The sequence below is a fragment of the Oncorhynchus clarkii genome, unplaced genomic scaffold (assembly GCF_045791955.1).
Source record: "Oncorhynchus clarkii lewisi isolate Uvic-CL-2024 unplaced genomic scaffold, UVic_Ocla_1.0 unplaced_contig_214_pilon_pilon, whole genome shotgun sequence".
NCBI classification, from domain to species: domain Eukaryota; kingdom Metazoa; phylum Chordata; class Actinopteri; order Salmoniformes; family Salmonidae; genus Oncorhynchus; species Oncorhynchus clarkii.
Window position 1 is genome coordinate 255001 of NW_027257928.1, and position 18716 is coordinate 273716.

Here is an 18716-nt window from a genome sequence, read left to right on the forward strand (position 1 = left end):
GGGCCCTGGCATACACGTTATGTATTCATTACCCTGCAAGAGAAAATATAAATGTATACATTACCCTGCAAGAGAAAATATACATGTATTCATTACCCTGCAAGATAAAATATATACGTATACATTACCCTGCAAGAGAAAATATTAATGTATTCATTACCTTGCAAGAGAAAATATACATGTATACATTACCCTGCAAGATAAAATATACATGTATACATTACCCTGCACGATAAAATATATATGTATACATTACCCTGTACGATAAAATATACATGTATACATTACCCTGTACAATAAAATATATACGTATACATTACCCTGCAAGATAAAATATTAATGTATACATTACCCTGCAAGATAAAATATACATGTATACATTACCCTGCACGATAAAATATATATGTATACATTACCCTGCAAGAGAAAATATAAATGTATACATTACCCTGTACGATAAAATATACATGTATACATTACCCTGTACGATAAAATATACATGTATACATTACCCTGCACGATAAAATATATATGTATACATTACCCTGCACGATAAAATATACATGTATACATTACCCTGCAAGATAAAATATATATGTATACATTACCCTGCACGATAAAATATACATGTATACATTACCCTGCACGATAAAATATAAATGTATACATTACCCTGCACGATAAAATATACATGTATACATTACCCTGCACGATAAAATATAAATGTATACATTACCCTGCACGATAAAATATAAATGTATACATTACCCTGCACGATAAAATATACATGTATACATTACCCTGCACGATAAAATATTAATGTATACATTACCCTGCAAGAGAAAAGAAAATGTATACATTACCCTGCAAGATAAAATATATATGTATACATTACCCTGTACGATAAAATATTAATGTATACATTACCCTGCACGATAAAATATTAATGTATACATTACCCTGCAAGATAAAATATACATGTATACATTACCCTGCAAGATAAAATATACATGTATACATTACCCTGTACGATAAAATATATATGTATACATTACCCTGTACGATAAAATATATATGTATACATTACCCTGTACGATAAAATATTAATGTATACATTACCCTGCAAGAGAAAATATACATGTATACATTACCCTGTACGATAAAATATACATGTACAGGTAAAGTCGGAAGTTTACATACACCTTAGCCAAATACATTTAAACTCTGTTTTTCACAATTCCTGACATTTAATCAGAGTAAAAATTCCCTGTCTTAGGTCAGTTGGGATCACCACTTTATTTGAATAATAGTAGAGAGAAATATTTATTTCTTTCATCACATTCCCAGTGGGTCAGAAGTTTACACTCAGTTAGTATTTGGTAGCGTTGCCTTTAAATTGTTTAACTTGGGTCAAACGTTTCGGGTAGCCTTCCACAAGCTTCCCACAATAAGTTGGTGAATTTTGGCTCATTCCTCCTGACGGAGCTGGTGTAACTGAAAGTGGTTTGTAGGCCTCCTTGCTCGCACACGCTTTTTCAGTTCTGCCCACAAATGTTCTATAGGATTGAGGTCAGGGCTTTGTGATGACCACTCCAATACATTGTCCATTTGGAAGACCCATTTGCGACCAAGCTGTAACTTTCTGACTGATGTCTTGAGATGTTGCTTCAATATATCCACATCATTTTCCTCCTCATCATGCCATCTATTTTGTGAAGTGCACCAGTCCCTCCTGCAGCAAAGCACCCCCACAACATGATGCTGCCACCCCTGCGCTTCACGGTTGGGATGGTGTTCTTTGGCTTGCAAGCATCCCCCTTTTTCCTCCAAACATAACAATGGTCATTAAGCCCAAACAGTTCTATCAGACCAGAGGACATTTCTTCAAAAAGTACAATCTTTGTCCCCATGTGCAGTTGCAAACTGTAGTCTGGCTTTTTTATGGCGGTTTTGGAGCAGTGGCTTCTTCCTTGCTGAGCTGCCTTTCAGGTTATGTCGATATAGGACTCGTTTTACTGTGGATATAAATACGTTTGTACCTGTTTCCTCCAGCATCTTCACAAGGTCCTTTGCTGTTGTTCTGGGATTAATTTGCACTTTTCGCACCAAAGTACGTTCATCTCTAGGAGACAGAACGCGTCTCCTTCCTGAGCGGTATGGCGGCTGCGTGGTCCCATGGTGTTTATACTTGCATACTATTGTTTGTACAGATGAAAGTGGTACCTTCAGGAGTTTGGAAATTGCTCCCAAGGATGAATCAGGCTTGAGGAGGTCTACGATTTTATTTCTGAGGTCTTGGCTGATTTCTTTTGATTTCCCAATGATGTCAAGCAAAGAGGCACTGAGTTTGAAGGTAGGCCTTGAAATACATCCGCAGGTACACCTCCAATTGTCTCAAATTATGTAAATTAGCCTATCAGAAACTTCTGAGGCCAAGACATAATTTTCTGGAATTTTCCAAGCAGTTCAAAGACAACTTAGTCAATTTAGTGTATGTCAACTTCTGACCCACTGGACTTGTGATACAGTGAATTGTAAGTGAAATAATCAGTCTGTAAACAATTGTTGTAGAAATGACCGGTGTCATGCACAAAGTACATGCCCTAACTGACTTGCCAAAACTACAGTTTGTTTAACAAGAAATTTGTGGAGTGGTTGAAAAACGAGTTTTAATGACTCCGACCTAAGTGTATGTAAACCTCCGACTTCATCTGTATACATTACCCTGCACGAGACAATGGACATGTATATATTACCCTGTAAACAAACACATCTATTCAGCACTGTAGGATGTGGCTATATCACATTAAATGCATCCCAAATGGCACCCTAGTCCCTATATAGTACACTAATTTAGACCAGGCCATATGGCACCCTATTCCCTATGTAGTGCACTACTTTAGACCAGGCCCTATGGCTCTGTATAGGGAATAGGGTGCCATTTGGGATGCCCTGTAGGAAACAAACAAATATAACGGAATACCACAGAAACCTTTGAAAATGCTGATTCATATCAAACAAAGGCCATGAAAACAACAGGGAGAGAAACATGTCAGATTCCTATCAAACAAAGGCCATGAAAACAACAGGGAGAGAAACATGTCTGATTCCTATCAAACAAAGGCCATGAAAACAACAGGGAGAAAAACATGTCTGATTCCTATCAAACAAAGGCCATGAAAACAACTAGGAGAGAAACATGTCTGATGCCTTCCTCATCTTTATCCTCAAGGTCTCAACCGTAGAATAAAAGGTAATTGTCTCTGAAGGGAATAGGGTGCAATTTGGGACACAACCAGTATGTAGATGTTGGATACAACCAGTATGTAGATGTTGGACACAACCAGTATGTAGATGTTGGACACAACCAGTATGTAGATGTTGGACACAACCAGTATGTAGATGTTGGACACAACCAGTATGTAGATGTTGGACACAACCAGTATGTAGATGTTGGACACAACCAGTATGTGGATACTGGACACAACCAGCATGTAGATGTTGGACACAACCAGTATGTGGATACTGGACACAACCAGTATGTAGATGTTGGACACAACCAGTATGTAGATGTTGGACACAACCAGTATGTAGATGTTGGACACAACCAGTATGTGGATGATGGACACAACCAGTATGTAGATGTTGGACACAACCAGTATGTGGATACTGGACACAACCAGTATGTGGATGATGGACACAACCAGTATGTAGATGTTGGACACAACCAGTATATAGATGTTGGACACAACCAGTATGTAGATGTTGGACACAACCAGTATATAGATGTTGGACACAACCAGTATGTAGATGTTGGACACAACCAGTATGTGGATACTGGACACAACCAGTATGTAGATGTTGGACACAACCAGTATGTAGATGTTGGACACAACCAGTATATAGATGTTGGACACAACCAGTATGTAGATGTTGGACACAACCAGTACATAGATGTTGGACACAACCAGTGTGTAGATGTTGGACACAACCAGTATGTGGATGATGGACACAACCAGTATGAGGCTGTTGGACACAACCAGTATGAAGATGTTGGACACAACCAGTATATAGATGATGGACACAACCAGTATGTAGATGTTGGACACAACCAGTACATAGATGTTGGACACAACCAGAGTATGTAGATGCTGGACACAACCAGTATGTGGATGTTGGACACAACCAGTATGTGGATGTTGGACACAACCAGTATGTGGCTGTTGGACACAACCAGTATGTAGATGTTGGACACAACCAGTATGTGGATGCTGGACACAACCAGTATGTGGATGTTGGACACAACCAGTATGTAGATGTTGGACACAACCAGTATGTGGATGTTGGACACAACCAGTATGTGGATGTTGGACACAACCAGTATGTAGATGTTGTACACAACCAGTATGTAGATGTTGGACACAACCAGTATGTGGATACTGGACACAACCAGTATGTGGATGCTGGACACAACCAGTATGTGGATGTTGGACACAACCAGTATTTAGATGCTGGACACAACCAGTATGTGGATGTTGGACACAACCAGTATGTGGATGTTGGACACAACCAGTATGTAGATGTTGGACACAACCAGTATGTAGATGTTGGACACAACCAGTATGAGGCTGTTGGACACAACCAGTATGTAGATGTTGGACACAACCAGTATATAGATGATGGACACAACCATTATATAGATGTTGGACACAACCAGTATATAGATGTTGGACACAACCAGTATGTAGATGTTGGACACAACCAGTATGTGGATACTGGACACAACCAGTATGTAGATGTTGGACACAACCAGTATGTAGATGTTGGACACAACCAGTATATAGATGTTGGACACAACCAGTATGTAGATGTTGGACACAACCAGTATATAGATGTTGGACACAACCAGTATGTAGATGTTGGACACAACCAGTACATAGATGTTGGACACAACCAGTGTGTAGATGTTGGACACAACCAGTATGTGGATGATGGACACAACCAGTATGAGGCTGTTGGACACAACCAGTATGAAGATGTTGGACACAACCAGTATATAGATGATGGACACAACCAGTATGTAGATGTTGGACACAACCAGTACATAGATGTTGGACACAACCAGAGTATGTAGATGCTGGACACAACCAGTATGTGGATGTTGGACACAACCAGTATGTGGATGTTGGACACAACCAGTATGTGGCTGTTGGACACAACCAGTATGTAGATGTTGGACACAACCAGTATGTGGATGCTGGACACAACCAGTATGTGGATGTTGGACACAACCAGTATGTAGATGTTGGACACAACCAGTATGTGGATGTTGGACACAACCAGTATGTGGATGTTGGACACAACCAGTATGTAGATGTTGTACACAACCAGTATGTAGATGTTGGACACAACCAGTATGTGGATACTGGACACAACCAGTATGTGGATGCTGGACACAACCAGTATGTGGATGTTGGACACAACCAGTATTTAGATGCTGGACACAACCAGTATGTGGATGTTGGACACAACCAGTATGTGGATGTTGGACACAACCAGTATGTAGATGTTGGACACAACCAGTATGTAGATGTTGGACACAACCAGTATGAGGCTGTTGGACACAACCAGTATGTAGATGTTGGACACAACCAGTATATAGATGATGGACACAACCATTATATAGATGTTGGACACAACCAGTATATAGATGTTGGACACAACCAGTATGTGGATGATGGACACAACCAGTATGTAGATGTTGGACACAACCAGTATGTAGATGTTGGACACAACCAGTATGTAGATGTTGGACACAACCAGTATGTAGATGCTGGACAGAACCAGTATGTAGATGTTGGACACAACCAGAATGTAGATGTTGGACACAACCAGTATGTAGATGCTGGACACAACCAGTATGTAGATGTTGGACACAACCAGTATGTAGATGTTGGACACAACCAGTATGTGGATGTTGGACACAACCAGTATATAGATGATGGACACAACCAGTATGCAGATGTTGAACACAACCAGAATGTGGATGTTTTATGTTGTTTGTGCCAGAAGTGAAGGCTCTCCTGCTGAGATGTTTAACTGGTCATAAAATGAATTATATTAATTACAGTAACTGGTCATAATATTAATTATATTAATTCCACTAACTGTTCATAATATAAATTACAGTAACTGGTCATAATATTAATTACAGTAACTGGTTAAAATATGAATTACAGTATCTGGTCATAATATGATTTAGAGTAACTGGTCATACATAATATAAATTACAGTAACTGGTCATAATATTAATTACAGTAACTGGTTAAAATATGAATTACAGTATCTGGTCATAATATGATTTAGAGTAACTGGTCATACATAATATTAATTAGATTAATTATGGTAACTAGTCATAATATTAATTAGATTAATTACAGTAACTGGTAATAATATGATTTAGAGTAACTGGTCATACATAATATTACTAATATTAATTATAGTAACTGTTTATAATATTAATTACAGTCACTGGTCATAATATTAATTAGATTAATTATGGTAACTAGTCATAATATTATTTATATTAATTATAACAATTGGTCATAATATTAATTATATTAATTATAGTAACTTGTCATAATATTAATTACATCAATTATAGTAATTGGTCTTAATATTAATTATATTAATTACAGTAACTGGTGATAATATTAATTATATTAATTATAGTAACTGGTCATAATATTAATAATATGAATTATAGTAACTGGTCATAATTTTAATAATATTAAGTATAGTTACTTGTCAAAATATTAATTATATTGATTACACTAATTGGTCATAATATTAATTATATTAATTACAGTAACTGGTCATAATATTAATAATAGTAACTAGTCATAGTATTAATTATATTAATTACAGTAATTGGTCATAATATTAATTACAGTAACTTGTCATAATATTAATTACAGTATCTGGTCATAATATTAATTATAGTAACTGGTCATAATATTAATTATATTAATTACAGTAACTGGTCATAATATTAATTATATTAAATACAGTAACTGGTCATAATATTAATTATATTAAATACAGTAACTGGTCATAATACTAATAATCTTATCTACTCTGAATTAGTTTCATGAGGGTTAGTTAGAACCTGAGGATCTGAACAACACAGATCAATTGTGTGTGTGTTTTTTGCTGGTGTGTGTGTGTGTGTGTGTGTGTGTGTGTGCGCGTGTGTGTGTGTGTGTTTCACTTCAACCTTCAGGGTATTCCCTGGGTCTGCATACCTAAACTGGCAGCTCTACATCAGACATGTGTCCCAAATGGAACCCTACTCCCTCTATAGTGAACTAGAGCCCTGTGGAGCCCTGCTCAAGCTCTCATGTCAGAATTAGACCTTCATCTATGTTTTTCAAAAATGTTCAAATTTCTAAGTTGTTCGCAAAGTCAAATTTCAAAGTGTTTAAAGTTAAGTTAAGTTGAGTTAAGTTACATTGAGTTAAGTTAAGTTGATTTAAGTTACATTGAGTTAAGTTGAGTTAAGTTACATTGAGTTAAGTTAAGTTAAGTTACATTGTGTTAAGTTGAGTTAAGTTAAGTTAAGTTGAGTTAAGTTACATTGAGTTAAGTTAAGTTGAGTTAAGTTACATTGAGTTAAGTTAAGTTAAGTTACATTGTGTTAAGTTGAGTTAAGTTAAGTTAAGTTGAGTTAAGTTACTGTTGCGGTGCGTGAATGAGGACCCAAAAGCGAATCAACTTAAACAGAGCTTCTTTAATTACCAAACATAGGTAGGCTCAGATGGACCGGCAGATTCCGACAGGACAGGACAAGGTTACAGCAAACATGACGACAGTCTGGTTCAGGCATGAATGACACAAACAAACAAGAATCCGACAAGGACAGGAGCAGAAACAGAGAGAGATATAGGGACCTAATCAGAGGGAAAAAAGGGCACAGGTGGGGAACGGGGTGAATGGGTAGTTAGAGGAGACAAGGGACAGCTGGGGGAAAGCGGGGGAGAAAAGGTAACCTAACACGACCAGCAGAGGGAGACAGGGTGAAGGGAAAGGACAGAGACAAGACAACATGACAGTACCCCCCCACTCACCGAGCGCCTCCTGGCGCACTCGAGGAGGAAACCTGGCGGCCACGGAGGAAATCATCAATCAGCGCACGGTCCAGCACGTCCCGAGAGGGAACCCAACTCCTCTCCTCAGGACCGTACCCCTCCCAGTCAACTAGGTACTGATGACCACGGCCCCGAGGACGCATGTCCAAGATCTTACGGACCCTGTAGATAGGTGCGCCCTCGACAAGGATGGGGGGGGGGGGGGGGGAAGACGAGCGGGGGCGCGAAGAACGGGCTTAACACAGGAGACATGGAAGACCGGGTGGACGCGACGAAGATATCGCGGAAGAAGAAGTCGCACTGCGACAGGATTAATGACCTGAGAGATACGGAATGGACCAATGAACCGCGGGGTCAACTTGCGAGAAGCCGTCTTAAGGGGAAGGTTCTGAGTGGAGAGCCAAACTCTCTGACCGCGACAATACCTAGGGCTCTTAGTTCTACGCTTATTAGCAGCTCTCACAGTCTGCGCCCTATAACGGCAAAGTGCAGACCTGACCCTCTTCCAGGTGCGCTCGCAACGTTGGACAAAAGCCTGAGCGGAGGGGACGCTGGACTCGGCGAACTGAGATGAGAACAACGGAGGCTGGTACCCGAGGCTACTCTGAAAAGGAGATAGCCCGGTCGCAGACGAAGGAAGCGAGTTGTGGGCGTATTCTGCCCAGGGGAGCTGTTCTGACCAAGACGCAGGGTTGCGAAAAGAAAGACTGCGTAAGATGCGACCAATAGTCTGATTGGCCCGTTCTGCTTGACCGTTAGACTGGGGGTGAAAGCCGGAAGAGAGACTGACGGAAGCCCCAATCAAACGGCAAAACTCCCTCCAAAATTGAGACGTGAATTGCGGACCTCTGTCCGAAACGACGTCTGACGGAAGGCCATGAATTCTGAAAACATTCTCGATGATGATTTGTGCCGTCTCTTTAGCAGAAGGAAGCTTAGCAAGGGGAATGAAATGAGCCGCCTTAGAGAACCTATCGACAACCGTAAGAATAACAGTCTTCCCCGCTGACGAAGGCAGTCCGGTGACAAAATCTAAGGCGATGTGAGACCACGGTCGAGAGGGAATAGGAAGCGGCCTGAGACGGCCGGCAGGAGGAGAGTTACCGGACTTAGTCTGCGCGCAGACCGAACAAGCAGCCACGAAACGACGCGTGTCATGCTCCCGGGTGGGCCACCAGAAACGCTGGCGAATGGAAGCAAGCGTACCCCGAACGCCAGGGTGGCCGGCTAACTTGGCAGAGTGAGCCCACTGAAGAACGGCCAGACGAGTAGGAACGGGAACGAAAAGAAGGTTCCTAGGACAAGCGCGCGGCGACGGAGTTTGAGTGAGTGCTTGCTTTACCTGCCTCTCAATTCCCCAGACAGTCAACCCGACAACACGCCCCTCAGGGAGAATCCCCTCGGGGTCAGTGGAGGCTACTGAAGAACTGAAGAGACGAGACAAAGCATCAGGCTTGGTGTTCTTAGAGCCCGGACGATAAGAAATCACGAACTCGAAACGAGCGAAAAACAGCGCCCAACGCGCCTGACGCGCATTAAGTCGTTTGGCAGAACGGATGTACTCAAGGTTCCTATGGTCAATCCAAACGACAAAAGGAACGGTCGCCCCCTCCAACCACTGTCGCCATTCGCCTAGGGCTAACCGGATGGCGAGCAGTTCGCGGTTACCCACATCATAGTTACGTTCCGACGGCGACAGGCGATGAGAAAAATACGCGCATGGGTGGACCTTGTCGTCAGAGAGGGAGCGCTGAGAAAGGATGGCTCCCACTCCCACCTCTGACGCGTCAACCTCGACAACGAACTGTCTAGAGACGTCAGGTGTAACAAGGATAGGAGCGGATGTAAAACGATTCTTGAGGAGATCAAAAGCTCCCTGGGCGGAAACGGACCACTTAAAGCACGTCTTGACAGAAGTAAGGGCTGTGAGAGGAGCTGCCACCTGACCGAAATTACGGATGAAACGACGATAGAAGTTCGCGAAGCCGAGAAAGCGCTGCAGCTCGACGCGTGACTTAGGGACGGGCCAATCAATGACAGCTTGGACCTTAGCGGGATCCATCTTAATGCCTTCAGCGGAAATAACAGAACCGAGAAATGTGACGGAGGAGGCATGAAAAGTGCACTTCTCAGCCTTCACAAAAAGACAATTCTCTAAAAGGCGCTGGAGGACACGTCGAACGTGCTGAACATGAATCTGGAGTGACGGTGAAAAAATCAGGATATCGTCAAGGTAAACGAAAACAAAGATGTTCAGCATGTCTCTCAGGACATCATTGACTAATGCCTGAAAGACAGCTGGAGCGTTAGCGAGGCCGAAAGGAAGAACCCGGTATTCAAAGTGCCCTAACGGAGTGTTAAACGCCGTCTTCCACTCGTCCCCCTCCCTGATGCGCACGAGATGGTAAGCGTTACGAAGGTCCAACTTAGTGAAAAACCTGGCTCCCTGCAGGATCTCGAAGGCTGAAGACATAAGAGGAAGCGGATAACGATTCTTCACTGTTATGTCATTCAGCCCTCGATAATCTATGCAGGGGCGCAGAGACCCGTCCTTCTTCTTGACAAAAAAAAACCCCGCTCCGGCGGGAGAGGAGGAGGGGACTATGGTACCGGCGTCAAGAGCTACAGACAAATAATCTTCGAGAGCCTTACGTTCGGGAGCCGACAGAGAGTATAGTCTACCCCGGGGGGGGGTGGTTCCCGGAAGGAGATCAATACTACAATCATACGACCGGTGTGGAGGAAGAGAGGTGGCCCTGGACCGACTGAACACCGTGCGCAGATCGTGATATTCCTCCGGCACCCCTGTCAAATCACCAGGCTCCTCCTGTGAAGAAGAGACAGAGGAAACAGGAGGGATAGCAGACATTAAACATTTCACATGACAAGAGACGTTCCAGGAGAGGATAGAATTACTAGACCAATTAATGGAAGGATTATGACAAACTAGCCAGGGATGGCCCAAAACAACAGGTGTAAAAGGTGAACGAAAAATTAAAAAAGAAATGGTTTCACTATGATTACCAGAAACAGTGAGGGTTAAAGGTAGCGTCTCACTCTGAATCCTGGGGAGAGGACTACCATCCAGGGCGAACAAGGCCGTGGGCTCCTTTAACTGTCTGAGAGGAATGTCATGTTCCCGAGCCCAGGTCTCGTCCATAAAACAGCCCTCCGCCCCAGAGTCTATTAAGGCACTGCAGGAAGCTGACGAACCGGTCCAGCGTAGATGGACCGACAAGGTAGTGCAGGATCTTGAAGGAGAGACAGGAGTAGTAGCGCTCACCAGTAGCCCTCCGCTTACTGACGAGCTCTGGCCTTTTACTGGACATGAAGTGACAAAATGACCAGCGGAACCGCAATAGAGACAGAGGCGGTTGGTGATTCTCCGTTCCCTCTCCTCAGTCGAGATGCGGATACCTCCCAGCTGCATGGGCTCAGCACCCGAGCCGGCAGAGGAAGATGGTAGTGATGCGGAGAGGGAGGCGACGGAGAGCGCGAGCTCCTTTCCACGAGCTCGGTGACGAAGATCAACCCGTCGCTCAATGCGAATAGCGAGTTCAATCAAGGAATCCACGCTGGAAGGAACCTCCCGGGAGAGAATCTCATCCTTTACCTCTGCGCGGAAACCCTCCAGAAGACGAGCGAGCAAGGCCGGCTCGTTCCAGCCACTGGAGACAGCAAGAGTGCGAAACTCAATAGAGTAGTCTGTTATGGATCGATTGCCTTGACATAGGGAAGACAGGGCCCTGGAAGCCTCCTCCCCAAAAACAGATCGATCAAAAACCCGTATCATCTCCTCCTTAAAGTCTTGATACTGGTTAGTACACTCAGCCCTTGCCTCCCAGATTGCCGTGCCCCACTCACGAGCCCGTCCAATAAGGAGAGATATGACATAGGCGACACGAGCAGTGCTCCTGGAGTAAGTGTTGGGCTGGAGAGAAAACACAATATCACACTGGGTGAGGAACGAGCGGCATTCAGTGGGCTCCCCAGAGTAACACGGCGGGTTATTGATTCTGGGCTCCGGAGATTCGAAAGCCCTGGAAGTGGCCGGTGGATCGAGGCGGAGATGGTGAACCTGTTCTGTGAGGTTGGAGACTTGGGTGGCCAGGGTCTCAACGGCATGTCGAGCAGCAGACAATTCCTGCTTGTGTCTGCCTAGCATCGCTCCCTGGATCTCGACGGCTGAGTGGAGAGGATCCGAAGTCGCTGGGTCCATTCTTGGTCGGATTCTTCTGTTGCGGTGCGTGAATGAGGACCCAAAAGCGAATCAACTTAAACAGAGCTTCTTTAATTACCAAACATAGGTAGGCTCAGATGGACCGGCAGATTCCGACAGGACAGGACAAGGTTACAGCAAACATGACGACAGTCTGGTTCAGGCATGAATGACACAAACAAACAAGAATCCGACAAGGACAGGAGCAGAAACAGAGAGAGATATAGGGACCTAATCAGAGGGAAAAAAGGGCACAGGTGGGGAACGGGGTGAATGGGTAGTTAGAGGAGACAAGGGACAGCTGGGGGAAAGCGGGGGAGAAAAGGTAACCTAACACGACCAGCAGAGGGAGACAGGGTGAAGGGAAAGGACAGAGACAAGACAACATGACAGTTACATTGAGTTAAGTTAAGTTAAGTTTAAGTTAAGGTAAACCTTCTGCACCAAAGGGCAGATGCCTCCGTCCATCCACCACTGGCCCACCCTGCACCACCCTAGCAAAACCAAAACCCACCTGAAGGTAACAGAGCAAGTGTGTGTGTGTGTGTGTGTGTGCGTGTGTGTGTGTGTACTTACCTTCAGAGAGTAGCCTTGGTAACAGAGCAAGTGTGTGTGTGTGTGTGTGTGTGTGTGTGTGTGTGTGTGTGTGTGTGTGTGTGTGTGTGTTTGTGTGAGTGTGTGCGTGCGCGTGCGTGTGTGTGTGTGTGTGTGTGTGTGTGTGTGTTTGTGTTTGTGTTTGTGTGAGTGTGTGCGTGTGCGTGCGCGTGCCCTTGTGCGTGTGTGTGTGTACTCACCTTCAGAGAGTAGCCTTGGTCACACTGAAAGGAAACCATGTCCCCCACAGTGAAGCGCTGGCCCACATTGACACCGTTGAGGGGAGGCTGAGGTTCTGGGCATGAATCCAAACCTATTGCTTAGGACAGAGTCAAAACACACGCGTGGAAATAGCAATCACTTGTCTGCAAATCAAGATCAGTACAGGAACATGGAAACAAACACGAAACATTCAAAACAGTAGAATACAGTAAGGAACCGGTCGTTAACACCTTATAGGAATACTGAGAGATGATAGGTCGTTAAAACACTCCTTATAGGGATACTGAGAGATGATAGGTCGTTATAATACAACTAGGAATATTGAGAGTGGTCAAAGAGTGATGAGTAGATGGGTGAGTGGAGTGGAGATGGAGTCTGTGAGTGGTACACATAGTGGTGAGAGACTATGAGTGGTAAACAGAGTGGTAAACAGAGTGGTGAGAGACTATGAGTGGTGAACAGAGTGGTGAGAGACTATTAGTGGTAAACAGAGTGGTGAGAGACTATGAGTGGTAAACAGAGTGGTAAACAGAGTGGTGAGAGAATATGAGTGGTAAAAAGAGTGGTAAACAGAGTGGTGAGAGACTATGAGTGGTAACCAGAGTGGTGAGAGACTATGAGTGGTGAACAGAGTGGTGAGAGACTATGAGTGGTGAACAGAGTGGTGAGAGACTATGAGTGGTGAACAGAGTGGTAAACAGAGTGGTGAGAGACTATGAGTGGTGAACAGAGTGGTGAGAGACTTTGAGTGGTAAACAGAGTGGTAAACAGAGTGGTGAGAGACTATGAGTGGTGAACAGAGTGGTGAGAGACTATGAGTGGTAACCAGAGTGGTAAATAGAGTGGTGAGAGACTATGAGTGGTAACCAGAGTGGTGAGAGACTATGAGTGGTAAACAGAGTGGTAAACAGAGTGGTGAGAGACTATGAGTGGTAAACAGAGTGGTGAGAGACTATGAGTGGTAAACAGAGTGGTAACCAGAGTGGTAAACAGAGTGGTGAGAGACTATGAGTGGTAAACAGAGTGGTGAGAGACTATGAGTGGTGAACAGAGTGGTGAGAGACTATGAGTGGTGAACAGAGTGGTGAGAGCTAATGAGTGGTGAACAGAGTGGTGAGAGACTGAGTGGTGAACAGAGTGGTGAGAGACTATGAGTGGTGAACAGAGTGGTAAACAGAGTGGTGAGAGACTGTGAGTGGTAAACAGAGTGGTGAGAGACTATGAGTGGTAACCAGAGTGGTAAACAGAGTGGTGAGAGACTATGAGTGGTAAACAGAGTGGTGAGAGACTTTGAGTGGTAAACAGAATGGTGAGAGACTATGAGTGGTGAACAGAGTGGTAAACAGAGTGGTGAGAGACTATGAGTGGTAAACAGAGTGGTGAGAGACTATGAGTGGTAAACAGAGTGGTAAACAGAGTGGTGAGAGACTTTGAGTGGTAAACAGAGTGGTGAGAGACTATGAGTGGTAAACAGAGTGGTGAGAGACTTTGAGTGGTAAACAGAGTGGTAAACAGAGCTGTAAACAGAGTGGTGAGAGACTTTGAGTGGTAAACAGAGTGGTGAGAGACTATGAGTGGTAAACAGAGTGGTGAGAGACTATGAGTGGTAAACAGAGTGGTAAACATAGTGGTGAGAGACTATGAGTGGTAAACAGAGTGGAGAGAGACTATGAGTGGTAAACAGAGTGGTAAACAGAGTGGTGAGAGACTATGAGTGGTAAACAGAGTGGTGAGAGACTATGAGTGGTAAACAGAGTGGTGAGAGACTATGAGTGGTAAACAGAGCTGTAAACAGAGTGGTGAACAGAGTGGTAAACAGAGTGGTGAGAGACTATGAGTGGTAAACAGAGTGGTGAGAGACTATGAGTGGTAAACAGAGATGTAAACAGAGTGGTGAGAGACTATGAGTGGTAAACAGAGTGGTGAGAGACTATGAGTGGTAAACAGAGTGGTGAGAGACTATGAGTGGTAAACAGAGTGGTAAACAGAGTGGTGAGAGACTATGTGTGGTAAACAGAGTGGTGAGAGACTATGACTGGTAAACAGAGTGGTAAACAGAGTGGTGAGAGACTATGAATGGTACACATAGTGGTGAGAGACTATGAGTGGTAAACAGAGTGGTAAACAGAGTGGTGAGAGACTATGAGTGGTAAACAGAGTGGTAAACAGAGTGGTGAGAGACTATGAGTGGTAAACAGAGTGGTGAGAGACTATGAGTGGTAAACAGAGTGGTGAGAGACTATGAGTGGTGAACAGAGTGGTAAACAGAGTGGTGAGAGACTATGAGTGGTAAACAGAGTGGTAAACAGAGTGGTGAGAGACTATGAGTGGTAACCAGAGTGGTGAGAGACTATGAGTGGTAAACAGAATGGTGAGAGACTATGAGTGGTAAACAGAGTGGTGAGAGACTATGAGTGGTAAACAGAGTGGTGAGAGACTATGAGTGGTGAACAGAGTGGTAAACAGAGTGGTGAGAGACTATGAGTGGTAAACAGAGTGGTAAACAGAGTGGTGAGAGACTATGAGTGGTAAACAGAGTGGTGAGAGACTATGAGTGGTAAACAGAGTGGTAAACAGAGTGGTGAGAGACTATGAGTGGAAAACAGAGTGGTGAGAGACTATGAGTGGTAAACAGAGTGGTGAGAGACTATAAGTGGTAAACAGAGTGGTGAGAGACTACGAGTGGTAAACAGAGTGGTGAGAGACTATGAGTGGTAAACAGAGTGGTAAACAGAGTGGTGAGAGACTTTGAGTGGTAAACAGAGTGGTGAGAGACTATGAGTGGTAAACAGAGTGGTGAGAGACTTTGAGTGGTAAACAGAGTGGTAAACAGAGCTGTAAACAGAGTGGTGAGAGACTTTGAGTGGTAAACAGAGTGGTGAGAGACTATGAGTGGTAAACAGAGTGGTGAGAGACTATGAGTGGTAAACAGAGTGGTAAACATAGTGGTGAGAGACTATGAGTGGTAAACAGAGTGGAGAGAGACTATGAGTGGTAAACAGAGTGGTAAACAGAGTGGTGAGAGACTATGAGTGGTAAACAGAGTGGTGAGAGACTATGAGTGGTAAACAGAGTGGTGAGAGACTATGAGTGGTAAACAGAGCTGTAAACAGAGTGGTGAACAGAGTGGTAAACAGAGTGGTGAGAGACTATGAGTGGTAAACAGAGTGGTGAGAGACTATGAGTGATGAACAGAGTGGTGAGAGACTATGAGTGGTAAACAGAGATGTAAACAGAGTGGTGAGAGACTATGAGTGGTAAACAGAGTGGTGAGAGACTATGAGTGGTAAACAGAGTGGTGAGAGACTATGAGTGGTAAACAGAGTGGTAAACAGAGTGGTGAGAGACTATGACTGGTAAACAGAGTGGTAAACAGAGTGGTGAGAGACTATGAATGGTACACATAGTGGTGAGAGACTATGAGTGGTAAACAGAGTGGTAAACAGAGTGGTGAGAGACTATGAGTGGTAAACAGAGTGGTAAACAGAGTGGTGAGAGACTATGAGTGGTAAACAGAGTGGTGAGAGACTATGAGTGGTAAACAGAGTGGTAAACAGAGTGGTGAGAGACTATGAGTGGTAAACAGAGTGGTGAGAGACTATGAGTGGTGAACAGAGTGGTAAACAGAGTGGTGAGAGACTATGAGTGGTAAACAGAGTGGTAAACAGAGTGGTGAGAGACTATGAGTGGTAACCAGAGTGGTGAGAGACTATGAGTGGTAAACAGAATGGTGAGAGACTATGAGTGGTAAACAGAGTGGTGAGAGACTATGAGTGGTAAACAGAGTGGTGAGAGACTATGAGTGGTGAACAGAGTGGTAAACAGAGTGGTGAGAGACTATGAGTGGTAAACAGAGTGGTAAACAGAGTGGTGAGAGACTATGAGTGGTAAACAGAGTGGTGAGAGACTATGAGTGGTAAACAGAGTGGTAAACAGAGTGGTGAGAGACTATGAGTGGTAAACAGAGTGGTGAGAGACTATGAGTGGTAAACAGAGTGGTGAGAGACTATGAGTGGTAAACAGAGTGGTGAGAGACTACGAGTGGTAAACAGAGTGATGAGAGACTATGAGTGGTAAACAGAGTGGTAAACAGAGTGGTGAGAGACTATGACTGGTAAACAGAGTGGTAAACAGAGTGGTGAGAGACTATGAGTGGTAAACAGAGTGGTAAACAGAGTGGTGAGAGACTATGAGTGGTAAACAGAGTGGTGAGAGACTATGAGTGGTGAACAGAGTGGTAAACAGAGTGGTGAGAGACTATGAGTGGTAAACAGAGTGGTGAGAGACTATGAGTGGTAAACAGAGTGGTGAGAGACTATGAGTGGTAAACAGAGTGGTGAGAGACTATGAGTGGTAAACAGAGCTGTAAACAGAGTGGTAAACAGAGTGGTGAGAGACTATGAGTGGTAAACAGAGTGGTGAGAGACTATGAGTGGTAACCAGAGTGGTGAGAGACTATGAGTGGTGAACAGAGTGGTAAACAGAGTGCTGAGAGACTATGAGTGGTAAACAGAGTGGTAAACAGAGTGGTGAGAGACTATGACTGGTAAACAGAGTGGTGAACAGAGTGATGAGAGACTATGAGTGGTAAACAGAGTGGTGAGAGACTATGAGTGGTAAACAGAGTGGTAAACAGAGTGGTGAGAGACTATGAGTGGTAAACAGAGTGGTGAGAGACTATGAGTGGTAAACAGAGTGGTAAACAGAGTGGTGAGAGACTATGAGTGGTAAACAGAGTGGTGAGAGACTATGAGTGGTAAACAGAGTGGTAAACAGAGTGGTGAGAGACTATGAGTGGTAAACAGAGTGGTGAGAGACTATGAGTGGTAAACAGAGTGGTAAACAGAGTGGTGAGAGACTATGAGTGGTAAACAGAGTGGTGAGAGACTATGATTGGTGAACAGAGTGGTAAACAGAGTGGTGAGAGACTATGAGTGGTAAACAGAGTGGTAAACAGAGTGGTGAGAGACTATGAGTGGTAACCAGAGTGGTGAGAGACTATGAGTGGTAAACAGAATGGTGAGAGACTATGAGTGGTAAACAGAGTGGTGAGAGACTATGAGTGGTAAACAGAGTGTTGAGAGACTATGAGTGGTGAACAGAGTGGTAAACAGAGTGGTGAGAGACTATGAGTGGTAAACAGAGTGGTAAACAGAGTGGTGAGAGACTATGAGTGGTAAACAGAGTGGTGAGAGACTATGAGTGGTAAACAGAGTGGTAAACAGAGTGGTGAGAGACTATGAGTGGAAAACAGAGTGGTGAGAGACTATGAGTGGTAAACAGAATGGTGAGAGACTATGAGTGGTAAACAGAGTGGTGAGAGACTATGAGTGGTAAACAGAGTGGTGAGAGACTATGAGTGGTGAACAGAGTGGTAAACAGAGTGGTGAGAGACTATGAGTGGTAAACAGAGTGGTAAACAGAGTGGTGAGAGACTATGAGTGGTAAACAGAGTGGTGAGAGACTATGAGTGGTAAACAGAGTGGTAAACAGAGTGGTGAGAGACTATGAGTGGAAAACAGAGTGGTGAGAGA

General features: G+C 43.9%; 1 protein-coding gene across 1 annotated transcript in view; it reads right to left on the bottom strand.

Annotated features, from left to right (window-relative positions):
• The window catches only part of LOC139393681 (CUB and sushi domain-containing protein 3-like), a gene marked incomplete at its 5' end in the record, with an annotated part of 562572 nt that overhangs the window by 188311 nt on the left and 355545 nt on the right, over positions 1-18716 (bottom strand). Inside the window, 2 exons of the mRNA XM_071142025.1 lie at positions 1-33; positions 13161-13279. The exon at positions 1-33 is cut by the window's left edge and continues 37 nt beyond it. Coding sequence (XP_070998126.1) covers positions 1-33; positions 13161-13279 — 152 coding nt within the window. The remainder of the gene's footprint in view (positions 34-13160; positions 13280-18716) is intronic.